The 18768-nt window shown below is 32.0% G+C and overlaps 1 protein-coding gene across 6 annotated transcripts in view; it reads right to left on the bottom strand.

The window, feature by feature from the left end:
• Positions 1 to 18768, bottom strand: part of LOC124366933 (formin-like protein 7) — a 92341-nt gene that overhangs the window by 12740 nt on the left and 60833 nt on the right. For 5 of the 6 annotated variants that reach the window (XM_046823552.1, XM_046823545.1, XM_046823569.1 and 2 more), the window contains 4 exons: positions 17597 to 17730; positions 14889 to 15030; positions 6021 to 6071; positions 2221 to 2861 (listed from right to left, as the gene is read on the bottom strand). In XM_046823552.1, the coding sequence (XP_046679508.1) occupies positions 2221 to 2861; positions 6021 to 6071; positions 14889 to 15030; positions 17597 to 17730 (968 nt within the window). The remainder of the gene's footprint in view (positions 1 to 2220; positions 2862 to 6020; positions 6072 to 14888; positions 15031 to 17596; positions 17731 to 18768) is intronic. The other variant, XM_046823561.1, reaches the window with a different exon arrangement.

Raw genomic sequence — 18768 nt, 5'->3', positions numbered from 1 at the left:
TGGTATAATTTTTATTGAATGATAATGCATAATAAGTATGTAACAAAATTATAAAGTTGCAGTACAAAATGTTGGTTTCCGGTTCAATAGAAATGCAAATTAACGGAATTTTTGGTAAACCATCTTTGAACTCTCTGGACAGAAGAAAGACATCCATTGCAAACATGTTAAGCAGCATTTCTATAATGTAAAATGACTATTTTCAACTAGTTGTTAGTATTTTAATTTTGTAAATCTAATTATAGAGTTGTGACTCTAACAAGTGTCATCCAACTTTTCATGGTGAAATTTGCCATAAAGTGGTATATAATAGTACAAGTTTCAAAAAAATAAAACTATATTACAAATGTCTAAACATGTTTGAACGTGAATTTGGATATTTTATTGTATTTATAAGAAATAAAAACATGTTTCCATTGTAATGCTAAATAATCCTACATTATAATACAACATTTTGAAATAAATAAAAAAAGTAAATCTAAATGCATATAAATATTCCTTGCCAATGTACTGAAAATATATAATAGTATATACAAGTACTTTACTTCAATAATAAACATTCTAAATAGGTTTTAATTATGTGCACAACTAGCAAAATAGTGCCTGACATTACTGAAATTTCAACATTCATATCAAAGGTTAACAGAACTCCAGAAAATATGTTACATTTAAAAAAAACCCATAAATATTTGGAGCAAAACTGAAAATTTCTGAAAATTATTTTGAAACTTTATAGCTTTATCCTCAAGAACAACAAAGTTTTCATTATAAACAATAAAAATTCATTAAAGAAACTCTACTTGAACAATATGCTGATATATTGTTGTATTGTGTATACAGTAGTATTGCACCCCCAGTTTTTAATACAATCATTCACCAACTTGAAATTTTTTGATAATATAAATCAATTTTTGTCTAACTTAAGAAAGTGGCTTTTTATTACAGAAAATCTAGATATTGTTTTGAAAATTGTACAATAGAACACTATTGCAACTGCAGTATTAACAGTTTTAATTGCAAATAGTTAGGTTCTCAACATATTATTTTGTATGTGGTTCTGATTATATTTAATTTAAATTACTATTGCACAGATATTACATGTTTAGTTATTTTGATAGTTTTATAATATATTTATTTATTTATGTCATGCCGTTTTTTAATCTTTAATAATTTTAACGTGCTGGCGATCCCACCACAGGAATTTTTCCTACGGGATAACCTATTTATTTTGCTTAGTTATGAAAACATAATGAGTAATCATTTACAACCAATTGTTATGTTGGAAAACTTGAGTGTTTTTTTATCATAGTTTGTTCAATTAATGTAGTCAATGTACAACTATTATTTAAACTTAAATATAAGTATATTGTATTTTGGATGTTTGGGGTGACTGGGGCGCCCTTTGCGAGGGACTGTTTGTAAAAAGTCAAAGTTTCTTGATGGTAAAATATGTTGATAGTTTTATAATATATTTATTTATTTATGTCTTGCCGTTTTTTATTATGGAATGGTTTTTTGCGGGGGGTGTTTCGGTTGTTTCGGGCGTCTAACATGTATAATAGCATCTCTAAGAATCGATTAAAAATTATCTTTAAGTATAATATAGTTACAGTATTTATTTTTGTACATGTTTAAGGGTGTAAAATACATATTCATGTAGAGTTGTAAATGTGTATTTATTGTACTAAATTGTATTGCAGCAAAATAAAGAATTTCTATATATCAGTATCGCACTTATTTCAGTAACCTCATGTTTTCTACCTTAACAGTTTTTGAAATTTTAAGAAATATAACATAATACTATGTGCTAAGCACATGTCAAATGATGGTTAAATATTAGGCTAAATGTCGATCATTCTTAGTTATTTAACAAGACTGTTGTATTTAACAAACCTCGAACTGATGAGATTTTCCACCCCTAGATTACAACCAAGAGTGAGATATACAGAAAGCAATGTGTTTTTATGTAACAAACGATGTGTTCCCATTCTTCTAGTGATCTACAGAATATTATGAAAGGGCACTACCAACTGCGTTGAAGGGATGATGACCCATGCAATTGCCTACTTTTCTGTTGGCATAATATCAAATACCATTGTTTTGCTTTTTTGCACAGATACCATAATATACAGAGTACAATAACATAATATAAAAAGTGTATTACTCCACTTTTTACATGAAAACATACAAGCTAAATTTTGGATTATGTTCATACAGTACCTCACAGGTGTCCAGCATGTAGGGGGCAGTCTCAGGTTCCATGTAGCCTCGCAGCATGCCGAGTGGGTCATTGCTGGCATTGCTAGGGTTAAGGTTGAGCAGATTGACAGAGCCACTGGTGGCTCCCAGTGCAGCAGGGCTTAATATCGTCAGACCCTCCTTGACTGGAGGTGGGGCTTGAGGAGGGCCAGGCTCGTTAAATGCTTCTGAAACCGTGTTGCTGTCTAATGGCTCTGGTGGGAGCGAACCATTTACAACTGAACTGTTCAGAGCTGAAGGGGCTAGAATCGTTAGGCTCCTGACAGGACTCGGATTGGCCGGTAAGGGAGGAGAGGTGGAGGTTGTTGTTTCCACATTTTTATCACTAGAAAAGTCTTTTTCACTTTCATCTTTCTCACAACCGCTGTCTGAGGACTCTTGCTCCACACTTTTTTGTGGCTCTGACTCGCTGTCAGGCTCTGAGGTACCATTCTGTAACGGCTGTGGCTCCTGGGGAGGTGGTAGGGAGTTATCCAATGGTTCTGGCTCACTGTTGCACGATGCCCCCGAGTCCTTGCTCTCATTGTCGGGCTGGGTACTTCCATTGACCGGAGGGATATCCCCCACCACCTGGTCCGCTGGTGACTCAGGGGCGAGGAAACCTGCAAATTATAATTATTGCACTACAGATCATTTTATTTTATCTCATTTTAAAGAGAAAATTTGAGTCTACTCAGTCAAACTCAGCTATTTAGCATTGAAATTACATTGACAAATTTTTAAATAAGGTAAAGAAAAATTGTGTTTTAACTGTTTGGAGAACCACCAAAAATTAGACAATTAGCCAATACAATTTAAATATGTTAGCTAAACTCTTACAACATATATAAAACTTTTTAAATTATTAATGTTGTGAATCAAATCCATACAAAAAACCACCCAATTACAAAAAAATTATTTTTTTCTTATAGATTCTTACTATTTATCGTGTTTTACAATTTTAAAAACATCATCAATTTCACTTTATTGAATGTTATTGAAATTTTACATACTCTGCAAATATTTTTGGTATCCAGAGGATTAAATCATTGTGGATCAATTTGTTTGGCCACCTGTGTTCCAGCAGTAGACACAAATTAATTTGTATGTCAGCAACAGAATAGTAAAGCCCCACTGCTTGAAACTACTCGGACTTTATATTATTATTTACAGTATTATTGTTAACAGAACATAATAATATCATAACGAACAAATTGCATACTACTTGTTATAAAAGCAGCTGAGTAAAACAATATATCAATAGTGCTACATAGCAGAGAGTAAATTCAGTTGATTCTTCAACTTTTACATAAAACTGCAAAATATTTACAAACATGTTTGAGAAAACTAAAGAAAGGTTGTTGTTAAAAACTATTATTAGACTAGTAATAATGCTTACTAGTAATTTTTAAATACATTTTTATTAGGAGGTCAAAATTAAATTTTGCAGCTAAGCTTGTGTCTGCTAGACTGAGGAACTGAATAATGAGAGATTTTGTCAGTGACTGCAATGGGTTAAATGGAGTTTCCCTCATTTCTCTTTTAACTAGAAAGTCTAGCAAATTAAAAAAGTAAAGAATTTTATATTGTTTATAAATTTAACCCTTTCAGTGCCAACGTCTGGATAATCGGACTTAAGAACATGCATAAAGTGCAGACGTACAGGTAACTGTAATTACATTATTACGTCTGGTATAATATAATATAATACATTATATTTTCAAGTGTATTTTCAATTCGCATTAAAAATAAACATACTTTCTATTAAGCATGTTATAAAGTGCATAAAACACAGCTGATTAATCAGTAACAATGACGAAAGTTTACGATCAAGTTGATCAGTCGTCGATGACTTCGTAGGCAAGACACTTTGTTTTCATAGTTCACTTCTGTTTCAACGAGTGTTCTGTTAGAATGTTGTGGTTAAGTTTATGTGTTTGTTTATAATTATAATAATATAAGCAAATTGTGAAAGTAATATAGATCGTTCAAGGTCTCAACTGAGTGAAAATACCTTAAAAGAGTAGTGAAAGAAGAGTTTTTAAATGAAACTTTGTAAGTGGTATCTCTGAACCTGAAACATCTAAGGATGAAAGTAACAGTAGTGAGGTAGATAACATGGATAGTGACCCTACATTCCAGATAGTGAACCATCTCAAAATAATGGAGATAATAAACTTTTTATCTAAATTAGTCAAATTTATCTGATGAAGATGAGCCTAGGCCTACATGTAGATATCAAACTTTGTCAATTCCACACCAACCTAGGGCTAGGAATACACCAAGACTTGCTAGACCTAATGAAGAAGACAGTAGTGATAAGGACAATACTGATGCCTCAAGTGTAAACTAATAAACTTGAGACCGTGTTGAGACAGTGTACTTAAATCACAAGAACTTAACAGGGGTACTGTTAACTTGGTACTGAACAATAATGGTTAACCAAAGCACATGCAGAGCATTTGATTGTATACTGAATCAACACAGAAATTGTTCAGTGTGATATCTGCAAATTTCAATCTTGGAGTTGAGTGCTGCAATTGGTATATCCCTGGTCGGTACAAATAATGGTTAAAATGTATTATTGTTTTAAGATTTATCAATTTCTGAGTGATGAATGGAATGTGGGTCCATATATCCAGCAGTAAATCCACAGACATTTATCACAAATTTCTACTGCATTTGAACTTAAATGTAATAAATTAACGGAATTACTAATAACGTTTTGTGATTAAAAAATAAATCCGACAGAGAGATGTTACAGCACCTGGCACTCAATGGATTAAAACATGTGAAGCAGTTTTGGGAGTCCACATTACTTAACAACCCTTTAAACTCTTTTTCCAAGTTTTCTTACAAATACTTTTGCAATTTTCCTACCTTATATATCCTGTAAAAGAAAATATTAAAATTTGTTAAAAATCCATGCTGTTTAGTTTGTTTTTAAAAGGTAGGCTATACAAAATATTCACCACAGAAAATAATAAAAAAACAAGTATGAATAAGAAACATTATTTAACCCTGAGTCGGGAGTTGTTCCATATACTGTCACTGATATCGTGAGTTAGCTAACCGCCCTCAGTTATCTGCAGTTTGTTGAGATTGCTTTTTAAATTATAGTAAACAGTTAACTGCATAACATGATAAAAAAACTGATTATATTCCTTTTCATAAACAAAAACAAATTTTTATAATTTGACTAGGTTTAAAAAGCGCACTTAACTATGACACTTGTGGCATGTCATTTTGCATTTATTGTAAATTTAAATAATATTTATACCTGTACTTCTATCTGTATTGACTAAAACAGTAATATTTTAACAATGTGTAATGAATATAATATAAATTTAACCCAATCTAAACGGCAGCGAACATTGCATTCTATTAGTTATATCAATCAGTTGATATAAATTATGAGTTCGGTTAAATAAAAACAAAAAGTTTTAACAGTAACAAAAAGATAGATAATTTGTTCTCTATGTATTGATAGAAATAGTTCTGACTGCCGCTGATAGATTGCATAAGCCCCGCTTAGATGTGTAAATGCAACAATAAATAGAAATAGAAAGCTACATTTTGATGGAGAAGAATCCAGACTACTTATACCATCAAACACCAAAAATAAACAGGAAGAAGGTTCAACTACTACCAGAGTCAAGTTAGCCTACTTCTACATACACCTCAATGCTAATGCTAATTATATATAATTGAAAATTAAGAACAAACTCGTATAAAAAAGCTCAAAATGGGTAAAACAAAAATGCCACATCAACGAGACTCACCAAAGCTGTAGGCTAAGCTTTCCCATGTACTTCTATGAGAATCCGCATTAACTAAAAGAGATTAACATTGGTTTATTCACCAGGAAATTTGTATAATTTATAAAATTAAGCAGTTATTTAAATACATAAATGGCTGACTCAATTTACTATAAATAAACATTACATTTTTCTAGTATTTTCAGGTCTACCTATTAAAAAAACTTTAAGTAATCCATTCAAATTAAAATATTTGTATTTTTACTTTTATTTCACTTTAAATTAGGGGTAGGCGGGTAATCAATAGTTCGGGTATTTGCAATGATAAAAGTATCCAACTAACCTGAATCAGCCTCAGGTATTAGATCTATTTAAGAAAGAAAACATTATAATAACATTACAGCTATCATGACAATTTGTTTGAAATTTTAATTTTGTATTTTTAAATATGTGTGATATTGGGTCATCCAACTTTCTATGTACTTCATTTCTGAGGTACAGATCTGACTTTTCACCTACCCATACCTTCCTTCAGTAAGAACCCACATTTTAAAGTCTGAATTCAGAAATGGCTTTTTATGTGCCTGATATTATAAGTCCAACAAATGGTTTTAAATTTGAAGGCAATCTTTAGCTACGATGTTACTTTTCTATTGTGGAGACCAGTCTACATACCGATTCCCGAGTGAAAAAACAGCTACCCGTCCACCCCTACTTATATCCAAATAAAACTAAAACTGACCTAATGGAAACAAAGGAAAATTCACAGAATAGGTAGTCCGGCTAATACTTGGTACCAATAATTGTGTTTTCCATGTATTGTTGTGAATAATACACATAAGTACTGCTCCATAGTTACAGGCAGTGCTCACTAAAGAGCTGTACTGTAATATGACAAATAATTACTTTAAATGATTTAATCTAAAGCAGAGTGCTTTTCTATAGCTAAAATAATACTATAGTGGGGGAAGACATTTTTGATAACAGTGGCTGGATAACAATATAGTCTTCAATATTAACTAAAATATGGTATTATATCTTGTCAAACCGTTCCTAAATTTTGTAAATGTCCACTACATGCTTCAGAACTACTGTTCCATCTTCAGGTGGTTAAAAAAAGCCCCACGAGTTTATTGCAATTTGGAGTTTTTTTTTTTAACCACCTGAGGATGGAACAGTACTTCCGAAAGATTCAAGATCTTTATTGGCCATTAAATAACATTTTCAGTTACAATAGGCTTCGTCATGAAAATACATTTCTCATAAAAACTAAAAACTAATTTGCTTACTACTAAATTAGTTACATTAACCAGATGTATTTTGTAACAGATCAAACATGTTGCACTTCATGTACTCGTCAACAGAATAAAAAACTTTTGTCTTAAGCCAAGTTGAAATCCTTAATTTAAACTTATTAATCGGTAGTTCTCTTATAGCTAATGGTAGTTTATTGAATAATCTAGTTTGTTGGGAATGGTAACTATTATAAGTCCGAGTTAGTCTTACTTGAGGAACTACAAGATTATATCGAAACCTAGTGTTGTAATCATGTACTAACTCATGAGAGATAAAGGTGTTGATATTTTCTCTAACAAACACTAAATTCTGATATATATAAATACAAGCAAGAGTCATTATTTTAAAATTACAAAAAGACTGTCTGCAGGACTCTTGATTAAAAAGATCCGCCATTAACCTAATTGCCTTTTTTTGCCACAAGAAAACTTTTTTGGAGGCACCAGAGTTGCCCCATAGACGGGTACCATAACAAAGGTGTATATGAAACAGTCCAAAGTAGGTCATTAACAATGCTTCAAAATTAACACAGTACTTAAGTTTACGTAGGAGAAAGATTACTCTAGAAAGTTTTTTACAGATACCTTCCACATGTGGCCTCCAGCTAAGTTTACTGTCAAGAACAATCCCCAAGAGCTTAACAGGTTTAATGTAGTTATCGTCTAAATTTAAATTATTATATGTAAAAATTATGTTTTGAGTCTTATTTTCATTTATAATAAGGTTGTTGGCTGAATACCAATCTTTAGCTTGTTGAAGAGCATTAATTAATTGTATATTAAGTTGCCACACATCCACATTAGAACAAAGAAGAGTTGTATCGTCTGCATAAAGTACAGACATAGATGACACATTAACATGAAAATCATTTATAAAGACTAAAAACAAAAAAGGACCGAGTACAGAGCCTTGGGGAACACCTGCTACCACCTTCTGATACTGTGACGAAACATTGTTTACAGTTACCATTTGCATTCTATTTGTTAGGTAACTTTGAATCAACTTTAATTCTTTGTTTCTTACACCATAAAAATTAAGTTTTTCAAAAAGAATAGAGTGAGTAACAACATCAAAAGCCTTTGTTAGATCTATAAGGGTAGAACCAATTACTTGTTTGTTTTCTAGACCACTAAGAATTGAATTTACTAGACATTCTATAGCCTTAGCAGTAGAGTGATTTGGCCTAAATCCAAATTGGTTTTTGTACAGTAGATTGTTTTCGATAAAATACTTATATAATTGTTTAAACATACAGGTTTCTATTATTTTGCTAAGGGTTGGTACAATAGTAATAGGTCTATAGTTCTCGGGCATTTCTTTTTGTCCTTTTTTAAAAATAGGTGTAACTTTACAGTATTTTAGACAGTCTGGGAATTCACTTACAATTAAGATTTGGTTTATAAGGCAGGTTAAGGGTGATAAGATTTCATCAACTATATTCTTAAAGACAAAATTGGAAAGACAATAAATATCTTCACTCTTCGATACACTTTACTGCTGCTCTTACTTCACTAGTATTAAAAGCGTCCCAATTAAAGTTACTTTTAAAACAGTTTTGATGGCGAGAAAAGTTATGCAACAAATTACGGTAAGACAGAGTATTGGTATCAAAGTTCAAGCCAAGATTAACAGGAACATTTACAAAATGATTGTTTTATGTATTGGACATCTACAACATTTAGGAACTGTTTGACAAGGTATAGTACCTTATTTTAGTTATTACACAGCTTTCAATGACACCAACTAATTCAAAAGCTTGCTAATTTCACGGCTTTAAAAAAAATATTGCTATTGGTTATTTGGTAAAACTGATCAGGTTGTTTCATAATAACTGGCTTTTAATGTTACAGACTTTAATAACTAACTTATGCCATAGTTGTTTATATTTCATAACAACTTGGATGTAAAAGGTAATCCTCATTCCCTTACGTGACCGAATAACCAGGATTTGACTGTATTTGATTTTAAAAATAGCATTCCCTAGAATATATTTGTCTTTCATTCAATTTAATTAATCTGCTTTCTTTATTTTCTTTATTATTTTATACTCTTTACAAATACAAAAAATAATATATTTTATACTAGGCTACAACAAGGTGTAAAAGTAATTGATTTAATTTTATGCAAAACATTTATGCTTGACACAAAATACGAGGGCTGTTTTTTAAGTAAGGGCCGTTCTCCCGTACACGGTAGTAGTTCGCGTTCCTGCCGTAACGAGCGTGCGCCCCGCCTTCCGGCATTCCTAGCGAACAACTTCATGTCAGTTGCAGCTCTGTAGCTAACTTGTATGCATTACTGTGGATCTTTAAAATGTTTAAGATTATCGAATCACCCGCCGCGTGTGAGATTCGGTCAGTGATACGATTTTTGACTGCAAGAAACATGTCGGCTGCTGACATTCACCGTCAGCTTTGTGAGGTGTATGGTGCCAAGGCAATGAGTGAAGGTAAAGTGCGGAAATGGGTCCGAGAATTTAAAGATTTGGTTACTGCAGTTGATGCAAAAATTCATGAGGACCGACGGTTCACAATAACCACTCTCTCTATGGAATTTCCTCAAGTGTCCAGGTCAGTACTGTACAAAATTGTGTCAGAAAACCTAAAATTTAAAAAATTGTGCTCAAGATGGGTACCCAAACTCCTCACTGAGGATCACAAAAAAAAGAGATTAAGCAGTTCTTTGACTTTCTTGACCCGCTACGACGAGGAAGGAGACGACATGTTGAGTCGAATTGTCACAGGAGATGAAACATGGGTATCCCATATCACTCCTGAATCAAAGCAACAGTCCTTGGAATGGCGGCACACAACATCTCCAGTCAAAGTCAAAGCCAAGCAAACGCTGTCGCGGCGCAAAGTTATGGCAACTGTGTTCTGGGACAGGTGCGGTGTTTTGCTAGTGGACTTTATGCCGCGAAGAATGACGATTAACTCAGAAGCCTACTGCGCAACCCTGGCCAGTCTCCGACGCGCCATTCAGAACAAAAGACGCGGCATGCTGACAAAGGGAATTCTGCTCCTCCACGACAATGCAAGGCCTCACACCGCTGCTCGGACACAGGAAATGATCGACTCTTTTGGCTGGGAAGTTTTGAATCATCCGCCGTACAGCCCCGACCTTGCTCCGAGCGATTTCCACCTTTTTCGGTACTTGAAAAATCATCTTGGCGGGAAGCGCTACAATGACGACGAAGAAGTCAAGACGGCCGTGAACTCCTGGTTGTCAGAGCAGGCGGCAAATTTCTTTGAAGAGGGATTTCAAAACTTAGTTTTAAGATATGATAAGTGCCTTAACAAACAAGGCAACTATGTAGAAAAATAAAAGAAAGTATGTAGATTCTGAAAATAAATGTATTTTGAAAAAAATAATTGTTGCTAATTTTTTAAAAAATAACGGCCCTTACTTAAAAAACAGCCCTCGTACAAGCACCATTTACTATCCTGGAGTAAATTGTAATCGCAAATCCCTAATCATATTATTACAATGGTAGAAATAATATGGAAATCAGGGAACCATACTGTTTACATTGTCTGACTCTTTATTTCAATCTGTATCATGGAAACCAATTTCTTTTTATAAACACTGCTCATTAACACGTTCATGACGACGTGTACTGAATTGGGTACAGACGATCTTTCACAACTACCATCATGTTCCCGATCGGGTACACACTAGGCTTTCATAAAGCATGTTGTGCGTCTGATAAGGTACATTTTGCTATGCATTTCCCTATTGTGTGTTTATTGTTTGCTTGTCTTGGTGGTTTGTTAAATTTTATCCCGCACTTATAAGTATCTCTGACTATCGCGTACCCCATTGGGCGCTTAATTTTTAATGTAAATTAATTTTTTGATGTACCCCTTTTTGCCATTATTATTGAAAAATTCAACAGCATATAAAAAAGTTTGGACATTAGCTGTCATTGTGAACGTGTTAATTATTTTAATATAGTTTTGAAATCAAATGTAAATTGAAATCTTTACGTAAATATCAATCAGACTGACAAAAGGAAAACAATAAAAAGAATGAGGGTGTGTCAACAGGGTCGATACAAAATTTAATGACGAAAAACTCTATGTGCCAAATAATTGGCTATTTCACTACCTCCAATTTTGTTATGGTAACAAGGTGTAATTGGTGCTAATTATTTCAGATGTAACAACTTATTGAACTATGAATTATTACTTCCACCAAATAGAAGAAATCCAGCATATTTAACGGAGTTGGACATGCTTAAACAATGAATGTTTTGGTCGGTATAGATGGTTAAATTCTGTTTCAATTCTCAGTTACACTCTGACATTTTGGGATAGTTTCATATACAAAATACCACAGTTTTAGCAATCAAAACATTCGTTGTTACAATCAGCACTAACAATAAATTTTTCATCCGTTAAATTAAATGTTAGTTCATATCACGTAGAGAAAATATATTTTGCCATCCAGCCACTACACGTTTTGTTTGTCAATATGTAACAACTATTTAAATATTTGTCCATTATTTTCCTCACATGACAAAGTACTTAATATGCTGTCCATGGATAACAGCTTGTTTCAGACTTTCGCAATAAACAATCATGAGATTTGGGAAAGCCATAGTGTAAGCATGGTGTGAATATTTGTGTAATTTATTCATTATATTACTCTTAGAACTTAAAACTTATCTTCGAAGAACTTTTATAATTATAAATTTTCAAAGTTATTATGTGAACATAAAAACAAAAACTGAATTTCTGTATTTAATGCAAAAACTATGCTTATATTAGTCTTACTTTTATTATTTCTCTTATACCAACGTTCTTTATACCATCTACAATACAATAAAAATTAAGGTTACTATTGACAATTCTTTTTACTTAATCTTAGGTATCAGTTCAATAATTTTACTAACAGAAACAGTGAGTTTTCTGAATACTTTGGTAATATGAAATAAAATACTATATTAAACAATAAATATGGTTTTAAACTAGTTTATTACATAATTCAGCATTCAGTATGCTTAAACCTCAATATAAATGGATTTATTTCATTTCTAAAATGTTTAAGTTATAACCAAAATAATAAGTGTGTGTTTTTTGTAATGCTACTGTCAGCATTAAATAGAATTATATTAAAATAATTTCAATACAATAATTGTAAGAAACAGGATTGCAAAATACATAGTTTATTATATTTACAGTTCTTCATATTATCTTGCTTGATTGTCTGAATCAATGATGATGTAGGTATTGTTTTGTATTATTTTATTTTATTATGATAAATTGTTCTTTCAAAATAAGTCAAATTTTGCACAAGTTTTATTAATATTTGGAATATGTTAGTAACACTCTGAAGTACAAAATCAGTAAGTTTATTAAACATCATTCAATATTTATTTTATTCTCTTAGTAACAATTCATTATCTAAAACAGTTTCTAACTAGTATGATAACTTCAACAATTTTGTATGTTTTAGATAAACAGACATTTTATTTAATTCCTTAAAAAATTATATTTTGAATTATTAAATGTTAAACTCAAATACAAATTTATTTTATAACAAAAATATAACAATTTGAATTGGAAGAATCAAATAACAGACAGGTGGTCCAGCTGTAATAGTTTTACAATAAACTGATTAAACCCTACCTCTTTAACCCTTTGAGTGCCACAGCGTCGCTAATTTTGACGGTACGAAAAGTGCATAAAGTGCCAACGTCGCCAATTTTGACGTTTCGTATTTCGATAATATTTTATATAGTACAAGATTATTTTGGCCAAATAATCAGACGGCTGTATTCAATAGATTCCAAACTATCAATAAATACGAGTTTTATGTTGTTTCTCTACTATTTTATCTGTGAAACTTATGTTGTTTGGGTACTTATCACAGCCCACTATTTTTGGACGGGTTTTCCTTATCGGGGACAAAATAAATTACAGTATTAAAAACAACTGACTTTATTTAACCTATTTTGGAATTTACAAGTTATTACGACAATCAATTAAATCAAAAACTATAAGAACAACGTTTCATTATTCGAAAATGTCAGGTCATTCGTGTGTCTATTTGGAGACGATTGGAGATAGGAAGTATGACTCATCGAGTATTATTCGATTTGTTATGGAAGAAGGAACGTATAATGAAGTTTATTTTGATAATACCGAAGTTCCTTTGCGATGATTCTGTCTTCCAGTCACGCGACGTAGCGGATGAGTACCGTGTTCCGTAACAGCATTTCTTGTTGTTTATGTGCCGATAACCAAGCATTTGAGTAAATACAAAATAAAATAGTAACTTATACAGTATTTTACGGTATTTCTTTACAAAAGTAATGTATGATTTGAGTTGTGTTGAAGCGAAAAACGTGAATTGTCAGTGTAAATATTATTAGGGTTATTGTTTAGTAAATGTAAACTTTTATGTAAATATGTTAGCAAGTATTTGTTTCTAAATTTACTAATCATATTTATTTGTGTTGTATTAATGTTTTATTAGATTTATTGGGAAAACTACATAATTACTAAGTAATTTCTAAACCCTGACAAATGAAGTACAGTGTATAAAATGTCGGTACCGGGCAGCATTTTGTTAATACATATAATGCCATGTTTTTAAAATTCTAGAATAAGATATTACACATGGGTTTTATATAAAATCATATGGCCTTTATCATGGTATAAAGAAAAAATTCCATATACACACAAATTAGGACGAAACTTAACTTTTTATACAAAAGTAAAAAACTTTTTTTATAAATACTGAAATTTTTATAAATCAAATTGTATCTGTAACGATATGTATCACATTCTGCATTTAATAAGAAAAAAACAACAACAAAATGATGGAAATCTGTTTGGTAGTTATTTTACAACAGCTTTTTTCCCAAAAGCTTACAAATATGCGAAAAACAGCGTGGCACTTTATGCACATGCCTTCGGAAAATACCCGTGGCACTCAAAGGGTTAAATACATGAAATACTAATGATTAAACTCTACCTCTTTAAATACATGAAATAATAATAATTTATAACAGTTTCTCTTTGGTTTTTGTGAGCAAAGAGGATGTAAAGTAGTACTAACTTCATTACCCTTACGCTGTTTGAAAAAAACCGTTTAATATATAAATAATTTTGTAAAAAAAGACGCTGTTATATCAAAACAAACAACTGGATAAACATAGTATTTGCTTTGATAACAAAGAGTAACATTTCCATTATTTCATAATGTTCCATTTGAGGTTATTTGATTCGGCATCGTTTCATCCATTTATTGCCAGTCCCTCAGAGGACACAACAACATTCCATATACACAAACATACTTGCGTTATATATGTCTCTTAAGTGTTCTCTTCAATGGAACTGTTCCAACATGCAGATAACAATCATTACAAAAATTAGATCAATCCTCATTTGCCTCATTTGTCTCCAAAAGGTCAGTAATGTTTAGTTTGCCTTCTGAGACATCAAGTCTAATGGCATTATAATAATCCTCCAATGTGAATTATATTGTTGGTAAACATAGGGAAATGTTTCAAGGAGTTTTTTGATTTGGTATAACAGCGTCTTAAAGCGTTCTTCATATTTAGGCGTAGAGATGTGTTATTTCGCCTACCTTCAGGCCGGAGGATATCACTGGGCGTGGGGCTGGGAGTGTGAACAGGGTGGGGGTGGGGAGAGCCCCCCAACCCCTCTGGTATCATGTCATCCATGCTCGCACTTCCACCTCGCACCCTCCCCTTCTTTTTGTTCACAACCTAAAAATTTGGTTTGTTTTTGTTAGTTTAACCCTTTTAACCCCGGCCATTAAATCAAGTGATGTGCCAGAAATCCCAAGCCATTTTCAGACAAAATGTAAGGATTTTTGTAAAAAATTCATAACTCAGTTATTTTTTAAGATATTTAGGTAATTCTTTTTTTGTTTTACTTCTTTATACATTTAGCTTACAGAAATATACAAATAAAATTATTATTTTTAAAGTAATTTTTTTTACATACATATGAATATATAAAAAATAAATAAAAATGAAAAAATTTCAAGTTTGATCATGGAAACCATATAGATAAAAAATATTTGACACAAAAATACCCATTTACTTTATGATATATTTAATCCTTAATAAAAGGAAACAAAAATTATAGGCCTACCTGATTTACAAGTGGAGTAACATCAATTTTTTGTAAAGCCGTGTAAATTTTTCTTTTTGCTATTTTTGGGCAAGGCAACGTAACAAGACCTCTAAAATTCACTGTACTTAAAATAAACATAAAACCAAAGTTATTTCTGACAAAATAACTAAAACTGTTCATAATATAAATTTAAAAAAAGTTTTAAAACAATATTTACATCACTACAAAATGTAAATTTTCAAGATATCCATCACTCAAATCGTCATCACTAATCACATCCACACCATTTGCAACTAGGTTACTAATTAGTGTATTTTTCACTTACGGGAGACTTTGAACGATGTCTTTTACTCATTTTGAAATCAAACAAATAATAAACTAAACTTTAACTGCCGTACTTTACACTGCTTTAACCTAAAACTGTGAAGAACAGCTGATATACGTGATATACAGCTGTCTGCAACAAGCGTGAGCAGTCAGTCGAGACGAACTGCAATTGCACAATCACAGACTGACAAAATACGAAGTCAAACCATTACAAACTAATATATTTCGATGCAAAATATCTTTGTGCACAAGTCTGTGAAATTTCAAAGCATTTGGTGAAATAGGTGGCCAGTAAAGTAATAAAAAAGTACACGTCCGCACTATACGGACGTCGGGAGTTGACGCCATTTTTACGACGTCCGTATAGTACGGACGTCGGGGTTTAAAAGGGTTAACTCGCTGCAGAAACGCCCCATTAGAGAACTCAAAACCTTCCTGTTTTCTAACCACTTGATTTAGGAAGATTTTAAAACTAAAAACAAAACAAATTAATTTTTATTTTATTACCTAGATCTATCCTACTTAGGACTTGAACTGAAGGATTTGTTAAAGGGAAATTCTTGTTGATTAAATACTCTATCCCATAAGCTGTCATATTAATGTTTTTAACCTTGGCCTTAAAACGATGTTTTTGATCACAAATCTTATATTTTCTTTAACATCAACAGTAACGTACCTGATAAGTTTCCTGAGTCTTTCACAGCATTTTCATTCAAGAGAGAAAATACAAGGAGACTTGGATTGCAAACGAAACATAATGGATGCAACACTGAGCGAGACAACAACTATCAGACTAGAACATGCCGGCCACAGCCACAGATATAAGCAGCTGTGTCACCACTCTGGCATTAGATTGATTTTACTTGAAACATCTCCACATATATGGGTTTGTTTATATGGCCCACAATAGCACTCAAATTCTCCTATCTTTTTGAATGAATATCAATCAATATAATGATCAACAATAAGCACATTTACATATGTATATAAAATATATTCAATCATAACTTTGAACTACATGTTAATTATCTAATCAAAATCTCATTAATGTTACTTAACAACTTGTATTCCCTTTAATTTTGAAAAAAATTAATTACTCACAGCTGCCAATGTTCAATGATTAAAATATTTGTTTATTTTTACTACTTAAAACCAATAAAGGCATGTTAGACATGTCCTACGAAACCCAAATTTATCACTAGACTGACGATTATGAATGGTTATTGTATAATTGTGTAGGTACTGTTTTTATTTATATTTTATAAAAATTAGACATACTATCTTATTTTCAACAAATATTTGGAGTTATAATAAAGTAATAATTATAACTTATAATAAAGTTAGACTCTAAGCAACAAACAAGACTGCAACGCAAAAAAACATTTTGTTTGGAAAAAATGATATAATAATGCAATGTTACCAATTTGAACAACAAATGCAGGTTTCTATGCAAAATGCCTACAAGAGCACTTTGATTGGTAACATTACAACTAACTCTGTGTACACGATTTAATGTCACTAATTATTCTTGTAAGAAATGAACTGACATTATGTTTCAATACTAGTCAACATGGGCTCCAGGTATTTCAGAATAATCTGTTTGCCTTAATTTTTTACTATAAACCAGAAGTAGTTAATGGACATCAACAAACATAATATGTCAAATAACTACAGAATAAGTTAAACTATAAAACCTTGCAGATGCTTATTTGTTTAACTCCATTAAAAAAGTACTAAAGGCCTCTCTCTTCAGTTCTGTCTTAAGATTTTTTTTTGAATTGGTGAATTGACAGCTGCTTATTGTGAGAAGATGAAGGTAACGGACATGCAGAGTAAGATGTACAGGACTACACAACACCACAGTACCTCGAAGGCCGGCTCTTGGCAGGTTGGCAACCGTTTGATCGTGAGTTTCAGAGGAGAGTGGCTCTCTAGTTGAGGTGACAGATTCTGTATCACAGTACGGCTCTTCGGACCTGGTCGCTTCTTTACTGTGTTACCTGCCAACAAAACGGATTCTCATTTCACTGTCATTTAACCCTCCAAGTGCTGGTTAGAACTGCCTTAAGTGCTGGGCATTTTTCAGTATGTTTGCAAGCGTTTAGAAAGTTTTTTTTTATATACTGTTACCTTAATGTAAATACTACATATTATATATCATTATTTTCAGGAAAGATCACAGAATATGATAATAATACTTATATGACTTACCTTTACATGGTAAAATATTGCTGAATGTAAATCTTGACAAAAAAAAAAAAAAAGTTTTTATTTTTTCACTTTGAGCTTAGATATCATTTCACCAAAGTTATGAAAATAAAAATCCAAGATATACAAGTTGTAGGTAATTTAATAATGAACCCAAAAGTATATATACATCTTATGGGTTTACATATTGACAGAATTCACTCAGAGCAAAAAAACGATAAATTGTAACACGTAAAAAATCAGTGATATTTGAAACATTGTGTACTACATTGTAACACCTTTCACATTCCTTATTGCACTAGACCTACTTAATTCACTCATTTTTACAATAAAAACACAATATAAAACAGTAATAGTCAACTACAACACCAAAGGTATGATGCAAACAACGACGGAACAGCAATAAACAGAACGACCGAACCGTATGACTTGGAAATAAACATACGCTTAGAAACAGCTGTCGTATAGCGCCGGTCTTTGAGCAAAGACGTGCTCCATAGAGTATAACGAGTTCCGCATTTCTTCTAGTTTAATACTATATAAAATAGTTCGTGATATTCCGTAATATATAGCCACTAGCGTGGTTTAAAGAGATCGCGTTTCTGACATCGCGCTCCGCGAGGTCAGCACTGGAAACAGGTACGCTAACATCGCGCTACGCGATGTCAGCACCTGGAGGGTTAAGTTGAAAGAGTTAGCTGGAATTCAAATGTATCCTCTAACATATTCATTCTGAACAAAATCTGAAATTGCATAACTCCAATAACTTAACAAATCACATAAAATTTAAATATACACAAACTATTATTTTTATTATGACAGCAATAACA

The sequence above is a fragment of the Homalodisca vitripennis genome, chromosome 1 (genome assembly GCF_021130785.1).
Source record: "Homalodisca vitripennis isolate AUS2020 chromosome 1, UT_GWSS_2.1, whole genome shotgun sequence".
NCBI classification, from domain to species: Eukaryota; Metazoa; Arthropoda; class Insecta; order Hemiptera; family Cicadellidae; genus Homalodisca; species Homalodisca vitripennis.
The sequence above is the reverse complement of the archived record's forward strand: the minus strand, read 5'-3'. Positions and strand labels throughout refer to the sequence as shown.